The sequence below is a fragment of the Brachyistius frenatus genome, unplaced genomic scaffold, assembly GCF_029030835.1.
Source record: "Brachyistius frenatus isolate BFR_SWC_R1_liver_20210118 unplaced genomic scaffold, ASM2903083v1 Contig_49, whole genome shotgun sequence".
In the NCBI taxonomy this organism is placed as follows: Eukaryota; Metazoa; Chordata; class Actinopteri; family Embiotocidae; genus Brachyistius; species Brachyistius frenatus.
The window spans coordinates 105125-124459 of record NW_027210648.1 but is presented as its reverse complement, the minus strand read 5'-3'; the positions used below and the strand labels follow the sequence as shown (position 1 = coordinate 124459).

The following is a 19335-nucleotide window of genomic DNA, read 5'->3' as shown; positions in this document are numbered from 1 at the left end:
AGGGTCCATCACAAGTGATGCTGTTTTGTTCCTCTGCACAGCTTCATACCCCACCCTGTTTCATAACTATTTTAGTTACAGTGCCTATAGCATAAGGAGAATGCATTTCTTGTCTTACTTGATTGACTAGACGTAAAAGTAGTGTTTTGATCCACAATCAGGAGTTTGCACAGAGTGCTTTATTTGCAACATTGACTGGATTCTGCTGTTCCTCTGTCTGACTTCTGCCGATCTGCTCCGTGCAGCTTCATGTAGTATCCGTCAAAAATAGACTAGGCACATATTTTTAGTAGAGTGCTGAGCCACTTCTGGGGTGCTGCTGACACGTGCGGTGCCGCATTTGGAGGAATCACAAACATGGTCTAGAATCGCAGCGATCAGCTCCAGTGTGTCGGAGCCGGAATGCGACACAGACGATTAACGTGAAAGCCAGCCTAAACAAGCATCTACCAATAGCCTATGTAAGGCATTTAACGAACGTGGTATATTGTGGCATCTACCCTTACCGTGTGAGGCGTTTATGTGACATTTGTAAATTGTCTCGTTCACTGATAGTTTACACATGAGCTGTTTAGTGGACAGCTGTAAATTTTAACTACAGAAATGACCTGCGTTACACTGTCCCCCTTAAACTGCATGAGTACCTGCGTACACATGGGTGATTTACCATGCCCCCCCACCACCACCACAAGTAAATTGTTAAGCTGTGGGAAACACTGCACTGTGTTTACTTTTCTCACTTTTACAGATGAAAATGAAATGAATACATCAGTCAAAGCTAAGCTTTGGGAAGGAAAAAGATGTGAAACAAGATGACGGGACTAGACAGAAGGTAATGAGATGAGACAGGAAGAACACAAAGCATGTTTACTTGTGAAATGTCTGTATGTAAGTTTAAAAAATGTTTTAAAGATACACTTTATAGCAGGAAAGACAGGACGGGAGTCACAGGCAGAGAATACAGTGGGAGAGAGAGCAAAGGGTAGCTGACAGACAGAAAAATGAACAGAAAGATTGTAACGTTGAAGACAGAGAGACAAGATGAGATGAGAGAGAGGGAGCAGGTTATGACAGGCAAAAAAGGAGGCTGAGAGAAAGAGCACAGAGAAAAGAGGCAAAAGAATCAGAGAGACCACATAGGCAGAGCCATATACTAGGGAGACCCTGCTGGAAGAGAGGTGACAAGAGAAGGACAAAGAGATGTGAAAGCTGATGTCTTCGAGACAAATTCCTACATTAAGTTGATCCAGGCAAGTTGTAAAACAAAGATGAGTCCTGCTTTCTGAAGAATATGTGGTGAAAAACAATTACAAAATAATATGAAATGGGATGAGAAATATTTGTAGATCATGTAAAAAGGGAAATCTTGTTTTTGTTTGTTTGCAAAAAATTTTGACCTTTGTGTTTGTAAAATCCTAAGTATGGCTGTGGGACTCCTAAACTACTATTTGCTTGCATCTTTCGAGGCCCTCCCTGCAAACAACTCATTTATTTAGCTCTCAATGGGCCTCATTCACCAATATTTGCTTATGTTTTTTCTTAAATTTGTTATTTAATTATTTTAAAGGTGTGATCAAAGTTTAAATACACTCATTAGGGGAGCATAACGGCTGTATTCTTTCATTTTATTTCTCTAAATCCTTAAAATAATGGTAGCTTATCATGTACTCTTTGATCTGGTGTCTCCACATTCAGGAAATATTGGTAGAATGAACTGTCTGGAAATAAATTTAAAGTGCCTTCATATCTGCTCTGTGGGAAGAACTCCAAAATACTAGTGTCTTTGACTCTGCTGTGTGGAGAACTTCAGTAAGGGCAAGTGTCTGATAAGAAGAGCCAGAGGGACCTGTCTGTACATAAAGGTGGAAAATCCCCAGAAATTAATTAAATAATAAATAGGGTGATCTGAAGCCACCCCACAAGGCATAGTTATCTTTAGATATTAAAAGGATCAACTGAAACCACACACCACAACATGTGGTTATTTTTAGGCATAAAAAGGGGAATCCTCAGTGATCTAGTCATGGGCTGACTAGATGTTCACCAAAAAATCAAGTTGGCCACACCTTGTCCTGCACCTGCGCTTAAACGTATAAAAATAGGGCTGAGAGAAAGTAATATGTCATCGAAGAAACTGCACTATGCTCGTTGACGACATACTGTATGACTACTCCTGTTGCGCATTAACGATGCGCAACACCATGACTTGCACCGAGCACAGAGACGCTATAACAATCATGAGTAAGTGCTCCAAGTGTCATTGCAAATAAGCACTTGAGTTGCACATGCTTTTGTGAGCAGTGGTCCGGGAGCATCTGTGATGTTGTACGCACCTGAAATTTGAGCAGAGAGCATACATCAAAGTTTGTGACAATGTATTGGGGAACAAAGAGAAGTAGCCAAATCTGGCAAGTAGGATTAGTTGGATCGTTAATTGTGTTATTGTTGGTGAAAAACGTGTGAATTTTTTGTATAATGTAGGTGTCCTCATTGTCATTAAGGCAAATGGAGGTCATTTGCACTGAATATTTTTCCTCAGACGGAATGTATGTCACTCAAAACACCTCTACAGGCCTATTGCTTTATTGTCATAGGCTTTTTAAGCATTCCATTGCCGATTTCCAGAGTTTGACACAAAATTTGATTTGCCCACTCTGGTCATGTCCATGGAGAAATCACTGTGCACACTGATTTTGATTTAGCGAGGATATTTGTAACGCTTACTGGTATATCTGAACCTTTTCACTCTACACGTGGTTCTCTTAGACAATATTATAAGGAAACACACCATAATGTCCATTATTATGCAGATTACACCAAGTGATATCTATCTATGAAACCAGATGAATACAATCAGTTTGGGAAATTTATAGCATGTCTAAAAGACATAAAAGCCTGGAAGACCTGTTATTTCTACATCTAAATTTCGACAAAAATAGCTATTTTATTTGGCCCTAAACACCTTAGATATTCTGTAAATAATGACTCCTGATGACCTCGCCTTGACCTACAGCACCACTGTGTCAATTTTGATGAGGACATGTTCTTCAATTCACACAAAGTCTCCAGGACTGCTTTCTTTCATTTATGTAATATTAAAAAAAATCAAGAACATCCTGCCTCAGGGCGACACGGAAAAGTTGATCGATGCATTTGGTTACTTCCAGGTTAGACCAAAGTACTGACGGAATTTAGCAAAAGTGATCATAATTCTCCGACATTAGTGTCTCTTAATTGGCTTCCCACTGAAACTTGTGGGGCTGGATCTAGGCCTAAACTGCTGGGGGAACTTTCCATGACACACTCAGTTCCTCTCCTCTCTCTTTCACTCTACATGCATTATATGCCACTTCTGTATCTACTGTAATGGAACTTCATACCTTCTCACTCGCATACTTTTGGTTATTGTTTGTTGTCTCTGCATGCAGTTTTCCTTCCTCTTTTTTATCCCTTGCGTTGGAGCTGCATGTTTCCGATCTTTGGTTACTCTCCACACCAAACGTTTATGGTCTCTTGTATCTCAATGGTGATTTTTTTTTTTTTTCACTCTTCCTCTCTTTACCCCGACCGATCGGGGCTAAAGACCACCCACCTCTGAGCTTTTTTCTGTTGGAGGTTTCATCCTGATAAAGGGGAGGTTTTCCTTACCACTGTTGGAGGTTTTTCTTAGTGTTAGAATTTTTTTCTTTCCATCCAGCTTCCACTCAAGAAGGAATTTCTGAATTCTTTGGGTCTATCGTTAATGTTGTATGGTTCTCTTTTTAGGGCTTTACAATATTAAATGCCTGCGATAACTTGTGTTGTAATTTTATAAATAAAACTGAATTGAAGTGCCAAATGAAACTAAGATACATTTTATTTTAAATAGGATAATAGTTAATATGTCTCTTAGATTTTATTCCTCGCAGTATTTGAGCTTTGTGTAATGTGTATGATTTAATTTGAGTCAGATTTTGTCTTCTGCTGGTGCCCTGGTTGATCTACAGAACAGAGGTGTAAGGCCTGAAGCTTCTGTTGTGTCCTACACCTTGACGTTACATTTGCCACTACTGTTAGAGTCTGCTTTTGTTACTTTTTATAACTGTGATGGTCTCACAGAAACCCACTAGGGTGGATCGCACTCTTGCATGGGAAATTCATGTATTCAGCTGTGCAATCTATAATACATTGTTTATAATTCCACTGCAAATTTTACAGGATGTCCATTAGCATTTACTGTTTGTGAGTGGCTGATCATACATCAGCCTGGCAATGAATGGATGAAGATCACTGCCAGCTCTGTGAATGTTTGCTTTGCCATGTCGCCTGAAAGAATCAGCATATATTTAGATTTCTAAATGCCCTGCTAACATAACTTAGCAGATGTTGGGGAGTCATATGGATGTTGGTGTAACAAAGATCCCCTCAGGTATTCTCATTATTCTACTACTGAGCAGATGGCAGGGAAACTTACCACACTTACCATTATCCATCATACATATTCTGCTACTAATTTACATAGCTGGTGCTTTTCAGCAGCTCCTACAGGGAGAGTACCTAGCTCTAGGATTGTACTGCAGCTCCACCTGAGGTTTAGGAAGACAGTCTAAGATGTCACTGCCACTACGCCTCAAACTAAAATATGCAAATGGTTGTACAAATGAATTCCAATGGGTGCACTCCAGTTGTATATCTTGAATTATGAAGGGGGAAAAAAATCTGCAGGTTGATGATTTTTCAATAGTTTAATATCATTGAGGAAATATTTTACTGTGCCTTTATATGATTGTCAAGCCAATGTGTTTATGACCTCTGGGAGTGTTTGCATAGATAATGCATCACTTTTAAGATTCTCAAGTTTCCCACCTGATGCATTTATATGTGTTACATGTGTATTTCAAAGATAAACTGAAGTTAAAAATGCCCTGAAAACCAATTATCACATTGGCATTATTACTATAAGCCATGGGCTCCTACACAACTAGCTGCCAAAGTTAAAATATGACCATTTATTATAAATGAATGTTCTCTGTGTGTCTTTCGCTGGTTTGTAGAGGACAAACTTCAGTTGGAATGTGATGATGCCATGTACTTCAGAATTAGCAATATTTGTTGCTGAATTGTGGGTTTAAATAATACCTGAGGATATTTCCCCCCAACATTGACTGTTGTTTATTAAGTTGTGAATATTTAAAGGAACCCCAAGAAGTTTGTGATTGCTGGTAGTGCGGTGCTTTGCAAGTTGGCTTGTTTGTTGTCTTGCATATGCACAACCAGACAATACCATTGGTTTTACATTATTCCACTGAACTACAGGTGGTAGTTACTTGCCAAGAAAAACAGCAATGCAAAAACAAATGTAGGATAGAATAAGGCAGGTATCAAACAAACATGGATATAAACAGTACATTTTTATAAATGGTTAAAAAAGTCTATTTTATTTGACCAAAGAAAATGCAGTCAGCACATTTGTTAGATCCATGGACACAGTGCATTTTGGTTGATAATGCTGAATGTAAACAGAAATATTATTAACTTACAAGGGAACTTAATCGGGCACCTTTGATGTTTTAAGAATAGTTAATATTTGAAACAGGGACAAATTTCACAAACTTTTAAATGTAGTCATCACTATGTTTCATAAATGGGAACCTCAAAAAGATGTTCACCAGCTCTGTAGTCACATAATATGTCATGGGCTATTGTGAGTTAAGCCTACTTTCCACCGGTCATTTCGTCTCCGACACGGCTGCTGGAGTGTACCGGCGTCATTAAAGTCAATGCTTCATATTCCACTGGCTTCGCCATGGGCCTTCTCACCAGCATCCCAGAAGCGGCGCGTCGTGCTGCTCTGCTAAAGATAGGCAGCGAGTCTATTTCTGATGGAAGCCACTCTGGGACCACCGCAATCTCGAACAGAGCAGATGGGCCGGGCAGGAACTTTGTCGAGAAACAAAATCAAATTCTGGAAAAATTTTCAAAATGAAACCCATGTGCAAACTCCCGGTTGTAAAAACTTCACTACATCACCGTCTAACTCTGCTGTCTTTCAGTTTGGACAAGGGATGCACTCTCCTGCTACAGACATGGTATAATAGTTATGCAATAAATAGGAGGATTCATGTTTTTAATGTTATAAAGTTCTGCTGTAAGGACTTTAATGTGTTAGGTGCCATGAAATAACCTGTGTTGTGATTTGCCGCTATATACAGTACATCAAATTAAATTGAATTGAATTAAAACACAGCAGGCTGTGTCTGTAGGGGCTTTGTCTGTCAGCTGCAGCACAAAGTAGGAAATGACAACAATAACCACAAAACAGACAAAGAAGAAACCGTTTAACAATGTTTACCCACGATAGAAGTATAACATTCAAGGAAACATGACCAAATGTGGAAATAATAATAAACGGCCAGACAAAATTCTCCGTGGCACCGTCTTCAATGGAATATAGGGGTTAGGGTTGAACTGGGGAACAGAGGCCCTTGAAAAAATAAGAACCTGAGGACACAGGGTTAGTTTTAGGGTTAATCTGGGTTTATGTCAAAATAATTTCAGAGTAGAGGAAATTAAGTTGCGGGTAACAGTCAACAACACTTCTTTTAAATCTGCTCACAATAAAACACCTTGGCAGTCTTCAGTATTTACGTACACTCCATTTTAAGTGTGTCACATGTTTACATCCAGACCAGTGATTTGCATGACTTTGTTCATACTTTGGTTCCACACTGGACTTTTTTTGTTTTTTTCTTCTTCCTCCTCTTCCACCTCTCTCTTCCTTCTGAATATCTCAGTCGTGGACGGGAGCAGCAGCAGTGAGGCAGCACTGGGCCTGAAGGGCACTTTTCAGCCTGGTCGGACACACTCGGTCCTTGCTGCTTGGCTGCCCAACATGGGTCACCGCCTTACATTAGGAAGACCCTGCCAGAGTCAGCCAAGCAGAGACCGGCAACGTACCTGAAAATGAATGACCAAAGTCTATGTACCTATACTCTGTTTCTAATATCAACATGAACATTAGAACAGAATCCCTGAGGGGCATTTTTCAATGTCTCATCATTATTATTATCATTATGAACATTACCTATGTAATATATATTTTAAATCCTAGGTTTGGCCAATAGTTTTGATTGGTGCACCTTATTTTGGCAGAGCATAAAAATTAAATTGTCTCCCTATGAGCCAGTGGGGACTCTTGGTTCAGGCAGAGGCTGAAACTGAAGCAGACCTCTCTCTCTTCCTAGCTGCAATTTTTCACTCTGAGCTCAGACTAACCATCACTATGTTGCCACTACGCACAGTTTCTCTGCTGGTAAATCGGCAGTCACATCTCCCAGCTTCTCATCTGCATTCCCAGTCTTATAGTCCAATGAGAGGCACCTCAAGGTGGGGCTAAATGGGTTTACAGTATAGTCCCAATCACGTCGCGTAGGCGGAGCCAGACTCTCGTGCTCCTTGCTAGGTTGCTCCCTACTCAGCCGTGAGCTGCTGTAGCGTACATGACAAAAGCGAGAGGATGGAGTGAGTGAAATAAATCCATACTTCTTATTTCTCACAGCCACTTATTTTTGTAATTTGGCGGGGAGAGAGGGGAGGGGTTCAGACCACTGTGCGACAATACAAGAAAACGTGTCTGTTAGTAAAACAGCTGTCTATCTCTTTTTACGCACACCCTGCTCCAGGGAAGGCAGCAGCAGTTCAGATCAGATTTCACATTCAGATCCTACCAGCTGAGAGAGAAGCAACCAGAGCGCAGGAGGGCTCGTTTCTCCGCTTGTCCCTCCAAACCCCCTTTTTTTCTATTCGTTCAGCCCCCCAAAAAACGCCTCTGCCAGGAAAAACCCGGGTGTGCGGCGTAAATATCGGGATTTCCCTCTCTCCTTCCTTTTTTCTTTAATGTATTTTTGCAGGATTTCTTCAGCGAGAGAGTCACAGATAATTAGATAAGAGGGCAGAAGAAGAGATGGACGAGCAGCCGAGGTTGATGCACTCTCACACGGGGGTAGGCATGGCAGGGCACCCCGGCCTGCCGCCGCATATGCAGGAAGGCACCGGAGGAACGGACGGCGACGGAAGAAAACAGGACATTGGAGACATTTTACAGCAAATTATGACCATCACGGATCAAAGTCTGGACGAAGCCCAAGCGAGGTAAAGGACGCGCCGGTTCACTGTGAAGGAGGAGGCGGCGGCAAACTAGATAAACAAATTAAAAAGAAGGAAATAAAATAAAATACATCTTTAGAAATGTCTACATTTAAAATACATTGCGATGTAGATGTAGCAGAACTATAAACAGCTTTGTACAAATGCCGACAAAACACTACGATTTTGCTCCGATTAAAATATCTCGACAATCCCGTAAACAGAACATTAAAGTGATGGAATATGGCGTTTATTGCCAACGTGTCGTTAACTGAGGGTAAGCTACTTTTTAAAAACACTTAACACCCAGGCAAACTGCTTTTATAAGACCAAACAAATAAATCGCAATATTTATATTGAATATTAATTGCTGCACTCCAGACTGTCCATGCAGCTTGTTTGCAGTTTACAGCAAATGCAGATTAACTTTCTTACTTTTGATGTATAGCCTAATTCAAATCCCCCTATTCTGTTGGGTACTCCACATTAAATATAGCAAAACTTAAATTATACAATATTTTTTGTTTTATTGATATAGCATAGGTCAGAAATAAATGTATAATATTATAAGCACACTACTAGAGCAAAATAAACTGTAGCAATGAAATTAGAGGACCTGTGTACACACACTGATGTTATTTCTCTAAGCCTATTCAAAAATATCTGTAATATTTTTACCTCTAATTACACTGTAACATTTATTAAAAAAGGAAATCATCTTGAGCAGCTTTGTTGTCCAGTAATTCAGACAGTGGTTAAAGTTTTGGTGAGAACTGTTTTTTCCTGCTGTGGTTTGCTTAAAAAGCCACTTTTCTGTTTCAGGAAACACGCTCTGAACTGTCACAGAATGAAGCCAGCTCTTTTCAATGTCTTGTGCGAAATCAAAGAAAAAACAGGTACGTTCATACTAAAGAAATTCAACAATGCACACCGTATTTTGTACCTTTAAAAACTCACAGAGGCACAGTACCTGCCCTCTGTGTGTGTGTGTTTATTTATCATTAAAGAGTAATTTGCTATTCAGGCTCAAATTCCCATTGGAGAACCTGCTGTTGGATATTCAGTCACAACATAATTCACCATATAAATTTCACTGACGCGATAGACATGTGTTTCCTCCTGTTGCGATAAAGTTTGTGTGTTTTATTAGTTTCACGGTAGCAACTATGGACAATTACTCCCAACAGTCCTTATGAATTATTGTGTTTTGTTGTTTGTTTTTTTCATGTTATGGTGGAATTAACAGAGTATCAAGAAAAACTGTCACAAGCACGTAGATGTCTTGATGTAGAGTTAAGTGCCAAGTCTGTTGAATAGTCTTTCTCCATTACATATTGTGTCTCTCTATTGAAGCTGTTGTGAGAGAGCATGTCAACAGTATAATTGCTAGGAGAGAAATAACGTACCACCGGTTTCCAAATAATTTTCCTTGGAATTTTTTTTTAAATTGCCATCGATAGGATTCAGTGTACTTCAGCCTGATGGCATGCATCTTGTCTTCTGTTCCTCTGTCTTAAAACTGATATGCTTTAGGACTCTTTAAAACGAATACTTTTTAGGTATTGTGTTGCCAAAGCATGCTAGTTGCGAGAGCCAGTGCCTTCTGTGTGTGTTTCACACTCATTAGTGCATGAAATCAAATGGAGTGGTAGAAGGAGGAAAATGATATTGTATTCATTGTCTCCCAAGTTGCATTTGCTCATACTTAACCTTTGTAAGTGACGCAGACTGGCAATGTTTATAATGTTTCTTGTGTGTGATCCTATCTGTGCCCGATGCTGGTGTTGGATGTTTTCATTGAGTTTATCATTGAAGTTAACCCCCCCCCCCCGCCCTCCCTCCAAACACACACACACACACACACACACACACACACACACACACACACACACACACACACACACACACACACACACACACACCAGAAAAGTGCAGGGGATTCTTTTGAAGACTGCTGGCTGGCTCTTTTTTTTTTTTTTTTCTTGTTTTGGTAGAATTTTGGAAGGGGAAGGGCCCAGTTATGCACAGTGTTTTACTCCCTGGCGCTTCTTGGAGTTCATCCAAAGTTCGGCTCAGCTGAGAGTACAAAGTAACTTGGACCTCTTCCTGTCTGCGCACCCTTTCTTTTCTCTTTTAGCTGATAACCTATAAATCCAAGGTGCAGCTCACGGAGCTTTATGCAGGGGATCCAGTTTTAATGAGAAACATTTACTACAATTTATGTTATTTCTCTAAATCAAGATTATTGTGACTTTTAAATTGTAAATTTGCTTTCTTAAAGCATAGTTTTTGGTATATTCTGAATCATCTGTAGTAGGTAAATGATGCATATAGCCTTTAGGTAACTTTATGTTAATGTCAAATAAAAACCATAAACTTGAAAATTAATACATAATAGGGCTTAGAATAGTATTTTCCTTAACAGTGAACCCAAAAATGTAGATTTTTATTAATTAATATTTTTTTGGTTATATGGGTGTAAAAAGTGTCAATTTTAGAATTTCAGAGTGAGTTGGCTTCTCTGCCAAGTTTTTTTTTTTAAAAGTCACAGCTTGCTGGTAAATTTCTTTTAGGTTTTTATTGTGTTGCAATTTAAACTTTATTTTTCTTAATTTCGGAAAAGTATATTTAAGTTGTGCTGGTCTGGGCAAAGCAGAGTGAGTGGTTATTTGACTTCTGTATTTAAAGTTGGTATTTGATGTATGTGGTAAAACGTTAAATCATTATTTTTGTTTGTTGCTTTTTATTCGTTTTTGTTTTAATTTGTAAAATTCTCAGCATTTAAATTCTAAAATTAGTAGTAAAATGTATGTCATCCAGCGTAGTCCAGCAGACTGCAGAGAACGTGTATTGTTATTTGAGTGTGTATATTTTCCATTCCTGACTTTCCCTGGAGTAGCTGACAGCACCTGTTGGACACAATGCCAGTGCTTATGTAGGCCTGAACTTGTGACCTGCTCTGTGTATTTTACCTGAGATGAAGTGAAGGATGGCCAACAGAAATATTGTGCAGTATAAACAAGCACAAGAGTGAAGCAACACCCAAAGGGGAAGAAGGAAGGATCACTTTATTTAAACCACTAGGTTTTTTTCTTCCCTTTTTTTGACAGAAACTGGCTCTTCTTTACCTAGTTTCATTCCAGACATATTCGGGCTGTCTAATTTACTTCAAAGGAATGCTGTTTTTCAGACACTGTTGCATGAGTGTGTTTGGGGAATTATATATTCCAAAGAGGAGATGAAGCATTAAATATATAAAGCATATTAATTGTATGGGTGTATGTGTCTAAAACTATGGAGCAAATGTAAAAACAGCTGAGTTTCTTGTGTTCAGTGACACAATGCTGGTGAGCAGTGTTTGGTTCTCATAGAGAATTTTGGAAAATGTGTCCCACAGTTTAAATCCACTGCTATTGGGCCATGAAACTTTAACCTCTCACTAATTTAATTCTTTAAGTAACAGGTTGATAAATATAGAGATGTCAAAATATCCAGATATTTTCAAGATGCACTGCTCTGTCTGGGTCTTTACCATCACTTTTTCATGATTGATGAAAAGGCCTCTTTAGATAAGCAAATACTTGACAAACTGTTTTGGATAATGAGCTTCTTTGACCTTTGTAAACACTTCATCAACATCATAAATCTATGGCAGTGTCAAACAAAACTGCTCCTTGACTGAGCTGCTAAGTAAGTGAACTGCTCTGACTTGCTGTTTAATTTTTTTTCTCTCAACCTCAACAAAAAGCCTGCTTTTCTCATGGCCCATGTTTGTGTAGTGTAAGGTTTCAAGCCAAGGGGATCCTCCATTTATAAAAATGACTAGCTGAGTGATGTAATGTTATTTTTTTGAAGGGTGAAAATGGGGTGTTTTACAGAGGGCAGCTGAGCAGTGCTTGACAGGATAAAATGAGCCAGAGATCTGATTATGAATGGTGCATGGAAGCCTACACTACATTGACTTGCCAGACTATTCAGATGTTTGGCATCTGCCTATTTGTGTTACAGTGGATAAACTCAGCTCAGCCCTGCGCATCACTGTAAAAACACTTTGAAGCAGCCTTCAAGATGACCAGGTATGGTGTTATCTTTAAGATGCTTTAAGATGTAACACAACCTGGTGCAGTGCTAAAACGTATTGACCAATTACATGACAAGATGATTGGCAGAAAATGAATCGTTAACACCTTTGAAGTGAGGAATCATTTATACAGCAATATTCTTATATCCAGCTGGTCCAATATGATTTTTTTTTTGCATTTCTCTTTCATATTACCCTAAACTGAATATATTTGGGTTTGAGTTTTTTGTTTCTCTATGCTGTTCTTTTCTCTCTGCTCTCCCCTCACCACAACCAGTCGAGCCCGGTGGCCACCCACTTCAGAGTCTGGCTATGTCCGAGGTTTTCTTCTTTTTACTCCTGGGATTTCTGCTTAAAAATGTAACAAAAATAGTTGCAGATACATTTTTGAGAGGACAGAGTAATTGATTAATTGTCGCTCCTTGAGACAAAACAAGATATTTGAAAACATCCTCTTGCCCTCTGGAAAGTTGAGATTGAAATTTACAGTTTGTAGACAGTGAATAATCCACTCATCCAAATAACTAAGGATTAATTGCATTAATAAACCTGTGTTATTTTCTCAAGCGGCAACCAACAGTGACCTCACTAATTGGTTTGTAAACGGCCGCTATGGAGCCTCGAGTTTGGATTTTGGGCGGTGCCATCTTGCCAATTCCAAGCGGTTTGGAGCCAGAAGTGACCATATTTGTATGAGCTTGGGGGAGAGTAAGCGGTGGATCTGACCAATCTGATTGGAAGCCCAATGATACTACGTCCCACTTACTGATAGCCTGACTGCACCACAGGCATGTCAATCAAACAAACATGCTGCCAAAAACATGTTTAAGCTTATTTTATAATTAATGACGCGATTATTTGTTGCTGGACTGCCATTTTATGAGACTATTTGAATGAGTCTTCGGATCCACAGGCCTTTTGGAGCCAACCTCTGGCGGCACGGTATTGACGCTTAAGACACTTCTGCATCGGCCTCAATTTTTAGACCCATCCATTTTTATATAAAGTCCATGTCATTTCTTTATTAATCAATTAATCACATTGCACATAAAATGTCAGAAAGTGTTGAGAGACCGCAATACTTCACAATAGGAAGGAGTTAAATTAGTAACAATAATTTCAGTTGTAATAGATAGATGCGGTCCACAGCATGTGTGATACACAGCAAAAGCCTACATGTTCAGGTTAGCTAATGAGTGCATGTTGACTTGATGTACTACCAAAAAGCCACATTGGAGACACATTAGAACAGCTGCACTAACATTTGTAGGCCTTGGAGTAGTTGCAAGTGTAAACAAGCAGGTAGTAACAGCACATTTTACCTTACGAGCACTGTATTACATGGCGATGTAGATGTCACTGGGCTGTGCCTTCGCTCTTGTGATCGTCACTCGGTGGACAACGATTTGTGAAGCTTTTATCTCCCTTTTATCCTTCCTCCCATGTGCTGATACAGCAGCATTTAGGGGGGGGGGGGGCGAAATGCCAAGCTCGCCGCCACAGCTGTTTTCCCAATCTCTGAGCTTAATCGACCACTGAGAAAGAGGAAGAGCTGAAGTCGAAATCTGCTCCGAGGATGTAGACAACTGGGGAAAATGTGTTTGATTAACCAGCATAAGGCACACATTGCATTTTTTGTGCTGTATTTGATGCAGAATAATTATCAAAGAATCATCAGTGACTGCCAGCATTATAAATGGTGAGTTAATACCATTACAGTATAGAACAATGTGGTTACATTATACATTATGCAAATTGTCATTTGCCTAATTGATACATGTTAATCATATTACAGAGCTTAATTATAGGAATCTTACTGTGCTGCATTTTGGTAATTAACACTGACAATCACATGTACAGGGAAAGTGATTTATTTTTTTTCCAGAGGGTTCTCTTCTGATATGGTCTCATCCATATGAGAAGGAAGCAGCACTACATTGTTTTTATATTTTTAACTTTTGAATTTCCTGAACCAATGAATGACATGATTTTTTTTTTCCCCCTCTTTGCTGCTGTAATGCAGTTTGTAGAAAAATTACATTTAGCTTCAAACTGGATTGACAGTATGGAGATTACAGAATAAAGGCATGATTCAAGATGACTTGTAAAAAAGCTTTTACCTAATTATTGACTCCTGTGCTAAGCACTGAGTAACAATGGCTGAAATATTGCCGTTCTGCCATTTGCCTTGATCAAGGCTCAAAGCACAATCTCAGTCCCTGCAGGTTTGTTTTTTGTATACTGGCCTCCTTATTATGTTATGAATTTAATCAAGCCTGCAGATTTGTTATGGAAGTTAAATTGCATGTTAAATTGAACATGCACCGACACATTTGAGTGTGGTTGCCATACCAATCCCCCAGGAGTTCATTTTCCGTAATGTAGTGTTTGAAATCTCATTTCCTCTTCTCTCCTCTACTTGCAGACGGCACCAGGCTTCCACTGTATGTTCACTATGAAGGAGGCTTGGCTGCCACAGCTTTCAAATACTGGAGGGAGGGAGAAAGAAAAGAGAGGGAGAGAGAGGCTGCTTTACACATAGTGGAAATGACACAAATTAATATACACTACTTAAACCAGACCAAGATTAATGGTTCCCTTTCGCTGCAACTTAGTCCCACTGTCAGTTGCCGGGTGCTCGTTGGACAAAATCAACACTAATCAACATTTATTCCACTTTTGCCCTGGGCTCTCAAGACTCTGGCAGGGCTGCCTGTGCCCCTCCCCTCCCCCTTCTCCCAGCAATCTACCCCTCCCTCCGTTCGTCTCGCTACGCTTTTCACCTCTCATCCAGCTCCTCCATACATCACCCTCCTCACACCGCTCGGCTCCTCAGAGGAGAGTGCGCCCCCTCCTATCAGGCCACATTAGAGTCATGATAGATTTTCTCTTTTCATTTGCATCTGATATTTAACACAGCAAAGCAGTTGCTCTGTCATTTTACAGTACAGGCGTAAGACTGTGCGCGCACAGGCTTTATGTGTGTATGTGTGCAGGAGTCAGTAATCTTATCTGCCCTCAGTCGCCACTGCACTGAGAAACATTCACTGTTCGTTAAGGTGCTTTGTATCTGGTTGTGTATTTATACATATTTCACTCACACTTTATTTTATGGAAAGTAGATTTTTAGATTTCCCAGTCCTTGGACCTTGGAGGTCACTTTCTCAGTACTCTTCCAGCTCGGATAAAAACATGCCCACAGGTGTAATTGGTTAGAAATATGCCCAAAATGAAACAGCATCTCGATCAATGTGATTATGTTGATTATGTTCTTTGATATATAGTATACTTGTATTTCTTCATTCATACTAATTTTCCATCGCAGAAACAGTTCAGCCAAATTAATGCAATTCAAAGGGTGAAGATAAGCAGGATGCAAGAGGAACAAAATGTAACTTTTAGTACAATAACTGCCAAGACTATCACTCTTGTCAAATATTTACTCAGTTTTTGAAAGGTGCAAGTAGAATTTTAACAGTTTAAGTTTTTTAGCTCAAAGTTTTCTGTGTACATCCATCACCATAATTCATTGCAAAAACTTTGCACCTTGTCACAAGGGAAAATATCTAGATGCTCGACACAGAGGCAGAAAAACTATACTTCTAACAATTTTTAAATCATCAAAGACCAGGCAGGTGAACACAATACCAGGGGAAAGGATGAGTCTAAAGCCTAGGTAGCATACAAAGATGACAAAATGCTGATGAAGAAACAGGAAAAGCAAAAAGAGAGAGACAGCCAGTAGTAGTGGCAGACTGTAATTAGAAATATTGGGTTGGTTGATTGCAGAGAATCTGCAGTTGGGGCAGATTGGGGAATTAGGTAGCACGTAAGGTGAGTGTGGCAGGCAGGTTAGGATCGAGAGTATGTAATGTAACATTCTAAGATCGAGAGTCTGCATGTTGCTTTATTCTCCTCTGAAGATGAAATTGTGCAAACAGCTGATGCCTCTTTCCCTACTTTGCAGAGATATTCAGCACAGTGTTGTCCATCTTGTAAGATTACATGGCCAATGGCATTGTCATGGCTCCAACTGGCCTCATTGAAGTGACACAGAGTGCTTTGTCAGCTTTGTGTCTCAGGTGCCAACCTGCACTACCCAAAATAAACGCTAGTTAAATGTGGCTGGACAGAAAATTGCAGAAGCATGTTGGGGCCCTTTACCCCCCCTTAAAAGGAAACTAATGTTCCACAGCAGAAATGTATTGTGGTTTTGGATGCCTTCCAAGTGCTGACACCAACGACGTGGTAGGGGACGTAAAGCGTAGAGTTTGATCATCTGCAGCTTCAGCAGGGGTCCCAGCTAGTTTGACCACAGACACAATGGATTTCCTTTTTATTCATGTGACCTCTTATTCATTTTGAACTGATTATATTACACTGTAAACCTATTCATTTTTGACAGCTCTTTGTCATTTGTGGACATTCTCCTCCACAAATAGTGTATGCTTACTGTTGTTAGCTCCTCTTCCTGTTTAATAAGTGGTCTTTCATTTTCTCTCTGGGGTGCAACATTACACCAGGAAGTAAGCGGAAGATGTGATCTTAGTTGAATTCGCTGTCAGACTGATGTTCAGAGGTGGTAAAACATGAGCTTGTAAAAAGTCATACGCAGAGATTTCTTTCCGACCGCTGAAGTGTTATCACTGGCCATGTCTGCCCTGTTGGATTTGGCTCTGAGTGTGTGATTCCTGTTAGATCTCACTGTGACCGGTGTGCTGCCATTACATTTTTTTGACTAGTTGGACTGAAATAAAAGTGGGAGTCACAAAGGCTTGAAATAGAAGCTCGGTCCACACGACAGTAATAAGGAACCAGTAGCTAATAGTGAGATAAGAAAAGAGAATAATTATATTTTCTGAGAGCAAGAAGTATAGTAATATTTCACTAAATATAGACTGCAGAGCTGGAAAGGTTATGATTTGGAGTATTTAAGACAGGATCGTCTAGGAGTTGTTTAAATTGACCCATAGGGGGTCACTGTCCCATTTAAGTGACGCAATAAACATTATAAAACAATAGAGAATTTTTGGAAATTATGAAATGGTTTGATTCATCAGGCTGCACTGACAAATATTATAATCAATAATTTGCTTGAAGTCAACTTCAAAAAAGGTGAAAATGTACCAGTATCTCAACCAAATCAAACTATCTCCTGCATGTCCAGAGAGGCTTATAATACTGATGTGATGTCGATGTTGGTCAGTACACAAGTGCTGTCTATCTACAATATACAATGCTGCAAAATGCTATGAAACAAGCGAATTTTCGCTAACTAAGCAAACTTTTTAATGTTACAGAGTGACCTTTCTTTCTCCAATAAACTGACCTGTTGGCCAACATTTTAATTTTGTAGTTTGGCTAATAGAAAATACATTTTGATAAAGCCAGCCTTAACTTAGCCTGCTAACAGCATTCCTCCTGCCCTTGATAGACAGAGACATTTGGCACAGAGAGGTTGTAATGCAGGTGCTCTTTATGTTTTAAGGGGATCACTGTTGTGATAATGGCATAACATTAGTGCTCAAATGATTAGGAAATCAATCCTTTTATTGATGGACAGACAAGTAATTATTGATGGTTGGATTTTCTGCTGTCCCTTATAACTGTATGTTGAATATGTGTGCATTTTTTATTGTCTGATACAATAAGCTAATAAAAGTATCACCATGAAATTGTGATTGACACTTTTCACGGATGTTTTATAGACTACACAATCAATCATTTAATTTAAAAAAATTAATTGGTAATCAAAATAATGATTACGGTAGTTTAAAAAGGCTAGCTGGTCATCTTGTCATTGCTATTCTAGCTGATAAATTCACATTGCTTCCACCTTTATTGTAAATAGATTGTGTTGAAAAGTTGATAGTCTGACAACAGAGATGAGGTTTTAGAAGTTTGGAGATAGTGTAACCTTGATAAAATGCTCATCTCAGTGACACTGATTTTCACCATCCATCTTCATCTGATATGAAGTATGCAAATGGTGGCATCAGCTGGGAATGGAGTACAGTGCTGTTAAATGGGCCATTTCAAATGTTCTTTGTACCATGCTGACTTCCAAAAAATTCAGTGTCATCCACCCCGGCACATTCTGAGGTCTTTTTGGACACTTTTCCACCTTTAGCTCACATCTTCTTCTGTGTATTCCAATTCTATCCACCCTGACTTCCCCCAGTTTTTTATTCCCTCTCTCAGCTTTTCCCTTCCCTTTTCCTTGCCTGCCATACAAATTAGGGACACTGACAGTGTCAGAACAGCTACTCATGAAATATTAACCGCTTGTAGAAAATTTTACATTGCTACATTCCTCTCCATTTTTAACCATGTCAGCACAAACTGTAGAATATTTATTTGTGTGAGTTCAGTAAGGGTATTACAGTAACAGCTCTTTTTTCATCTTGGACTTGATATCCACTAACCCTTTTTCTATGTGCATGTTGTCTATCTCACCTTAAATATATTTGCTTTGCAAATTGAAGCGATTCCTGTGTGTTTATTTTTACCCACCCCATCTTGGATAGATGCTTTCTGGATATTAGGTCCTGTATGTAACCACGTGTTTGTTGCCTTATGAACCAGGTAATTATTTATTTATGAGTAGGATAAGACACTCTACAACACTTTACATTAACCAACATATAGTTGTTAAAAATATTTGCATGCAGGAAAGACATGAAATAACTGCAATAAACAATACTTTTGCCTATAGTCAATATTCTTACATAAAAGACACACTAAGAGCAATGATGCTTTTCTCATTTGCCTTTAAGACGGTTGATCTTGTTTTTATTTATTTTCTATCTCTTCAGCTCACTGCTGGTCTCTAAGCGTATTCAGCTTAGTTGTCAGTTCGTTCCGACCCTCCCATCCTCACCATTTTCCCTCCCAACACACACACACATCTATAAAGATGGAGCTGTCAATCATCTGTAGGCTTCCTGCATCGTGACAGGTAACATCGGTTCTCTGTGAGGGACTGGAACAATGACTTTTGTTGTCACACGTGCATTTCTGTGGAGACTTCATTGGACAGTATGTTCACATTGAATTCAAATGATCTTTTCAGTCTGAAAGGAAGGCAAACAGATGATAATCCAAATAATTTCAGTGATTGAATAGTGATG

General features: G+C 39.3%; 1 protein-coding gene across 3 annotated transcripts in view; it reads left to right on the top strand.

Annotated features, from left to right (window-relative positions):
• Positions 1 to 7487: 7487 nt before the first annotated feature.
• The window catches only part of LOC138624066 (pre-B-cell leukemia transcription factor 1-like), a 69616-nt gene continuing 57768 nt past the window's right edge, over positions 7488 to 19335 (top strand). For all 3 annotated transcript variants that reach the window (XM_069703945.1, XM_069703944.1, XM_069703946.1), the window contains exons 1-2: positions 7488 to 8130; positions 8947 to 9020. In XM_069703945.1, coding sequence (XP_069560046.1) covers positions 7943 to 8130; positions 8947 to 9020 — 262 coding nt within the window. In that variant the 5' untranslated portion in view covers positions 7488 to 7942. The remainder of the gene's footprint in view (positions 8131 to 8946; positions 9021 to 19335) is intronic.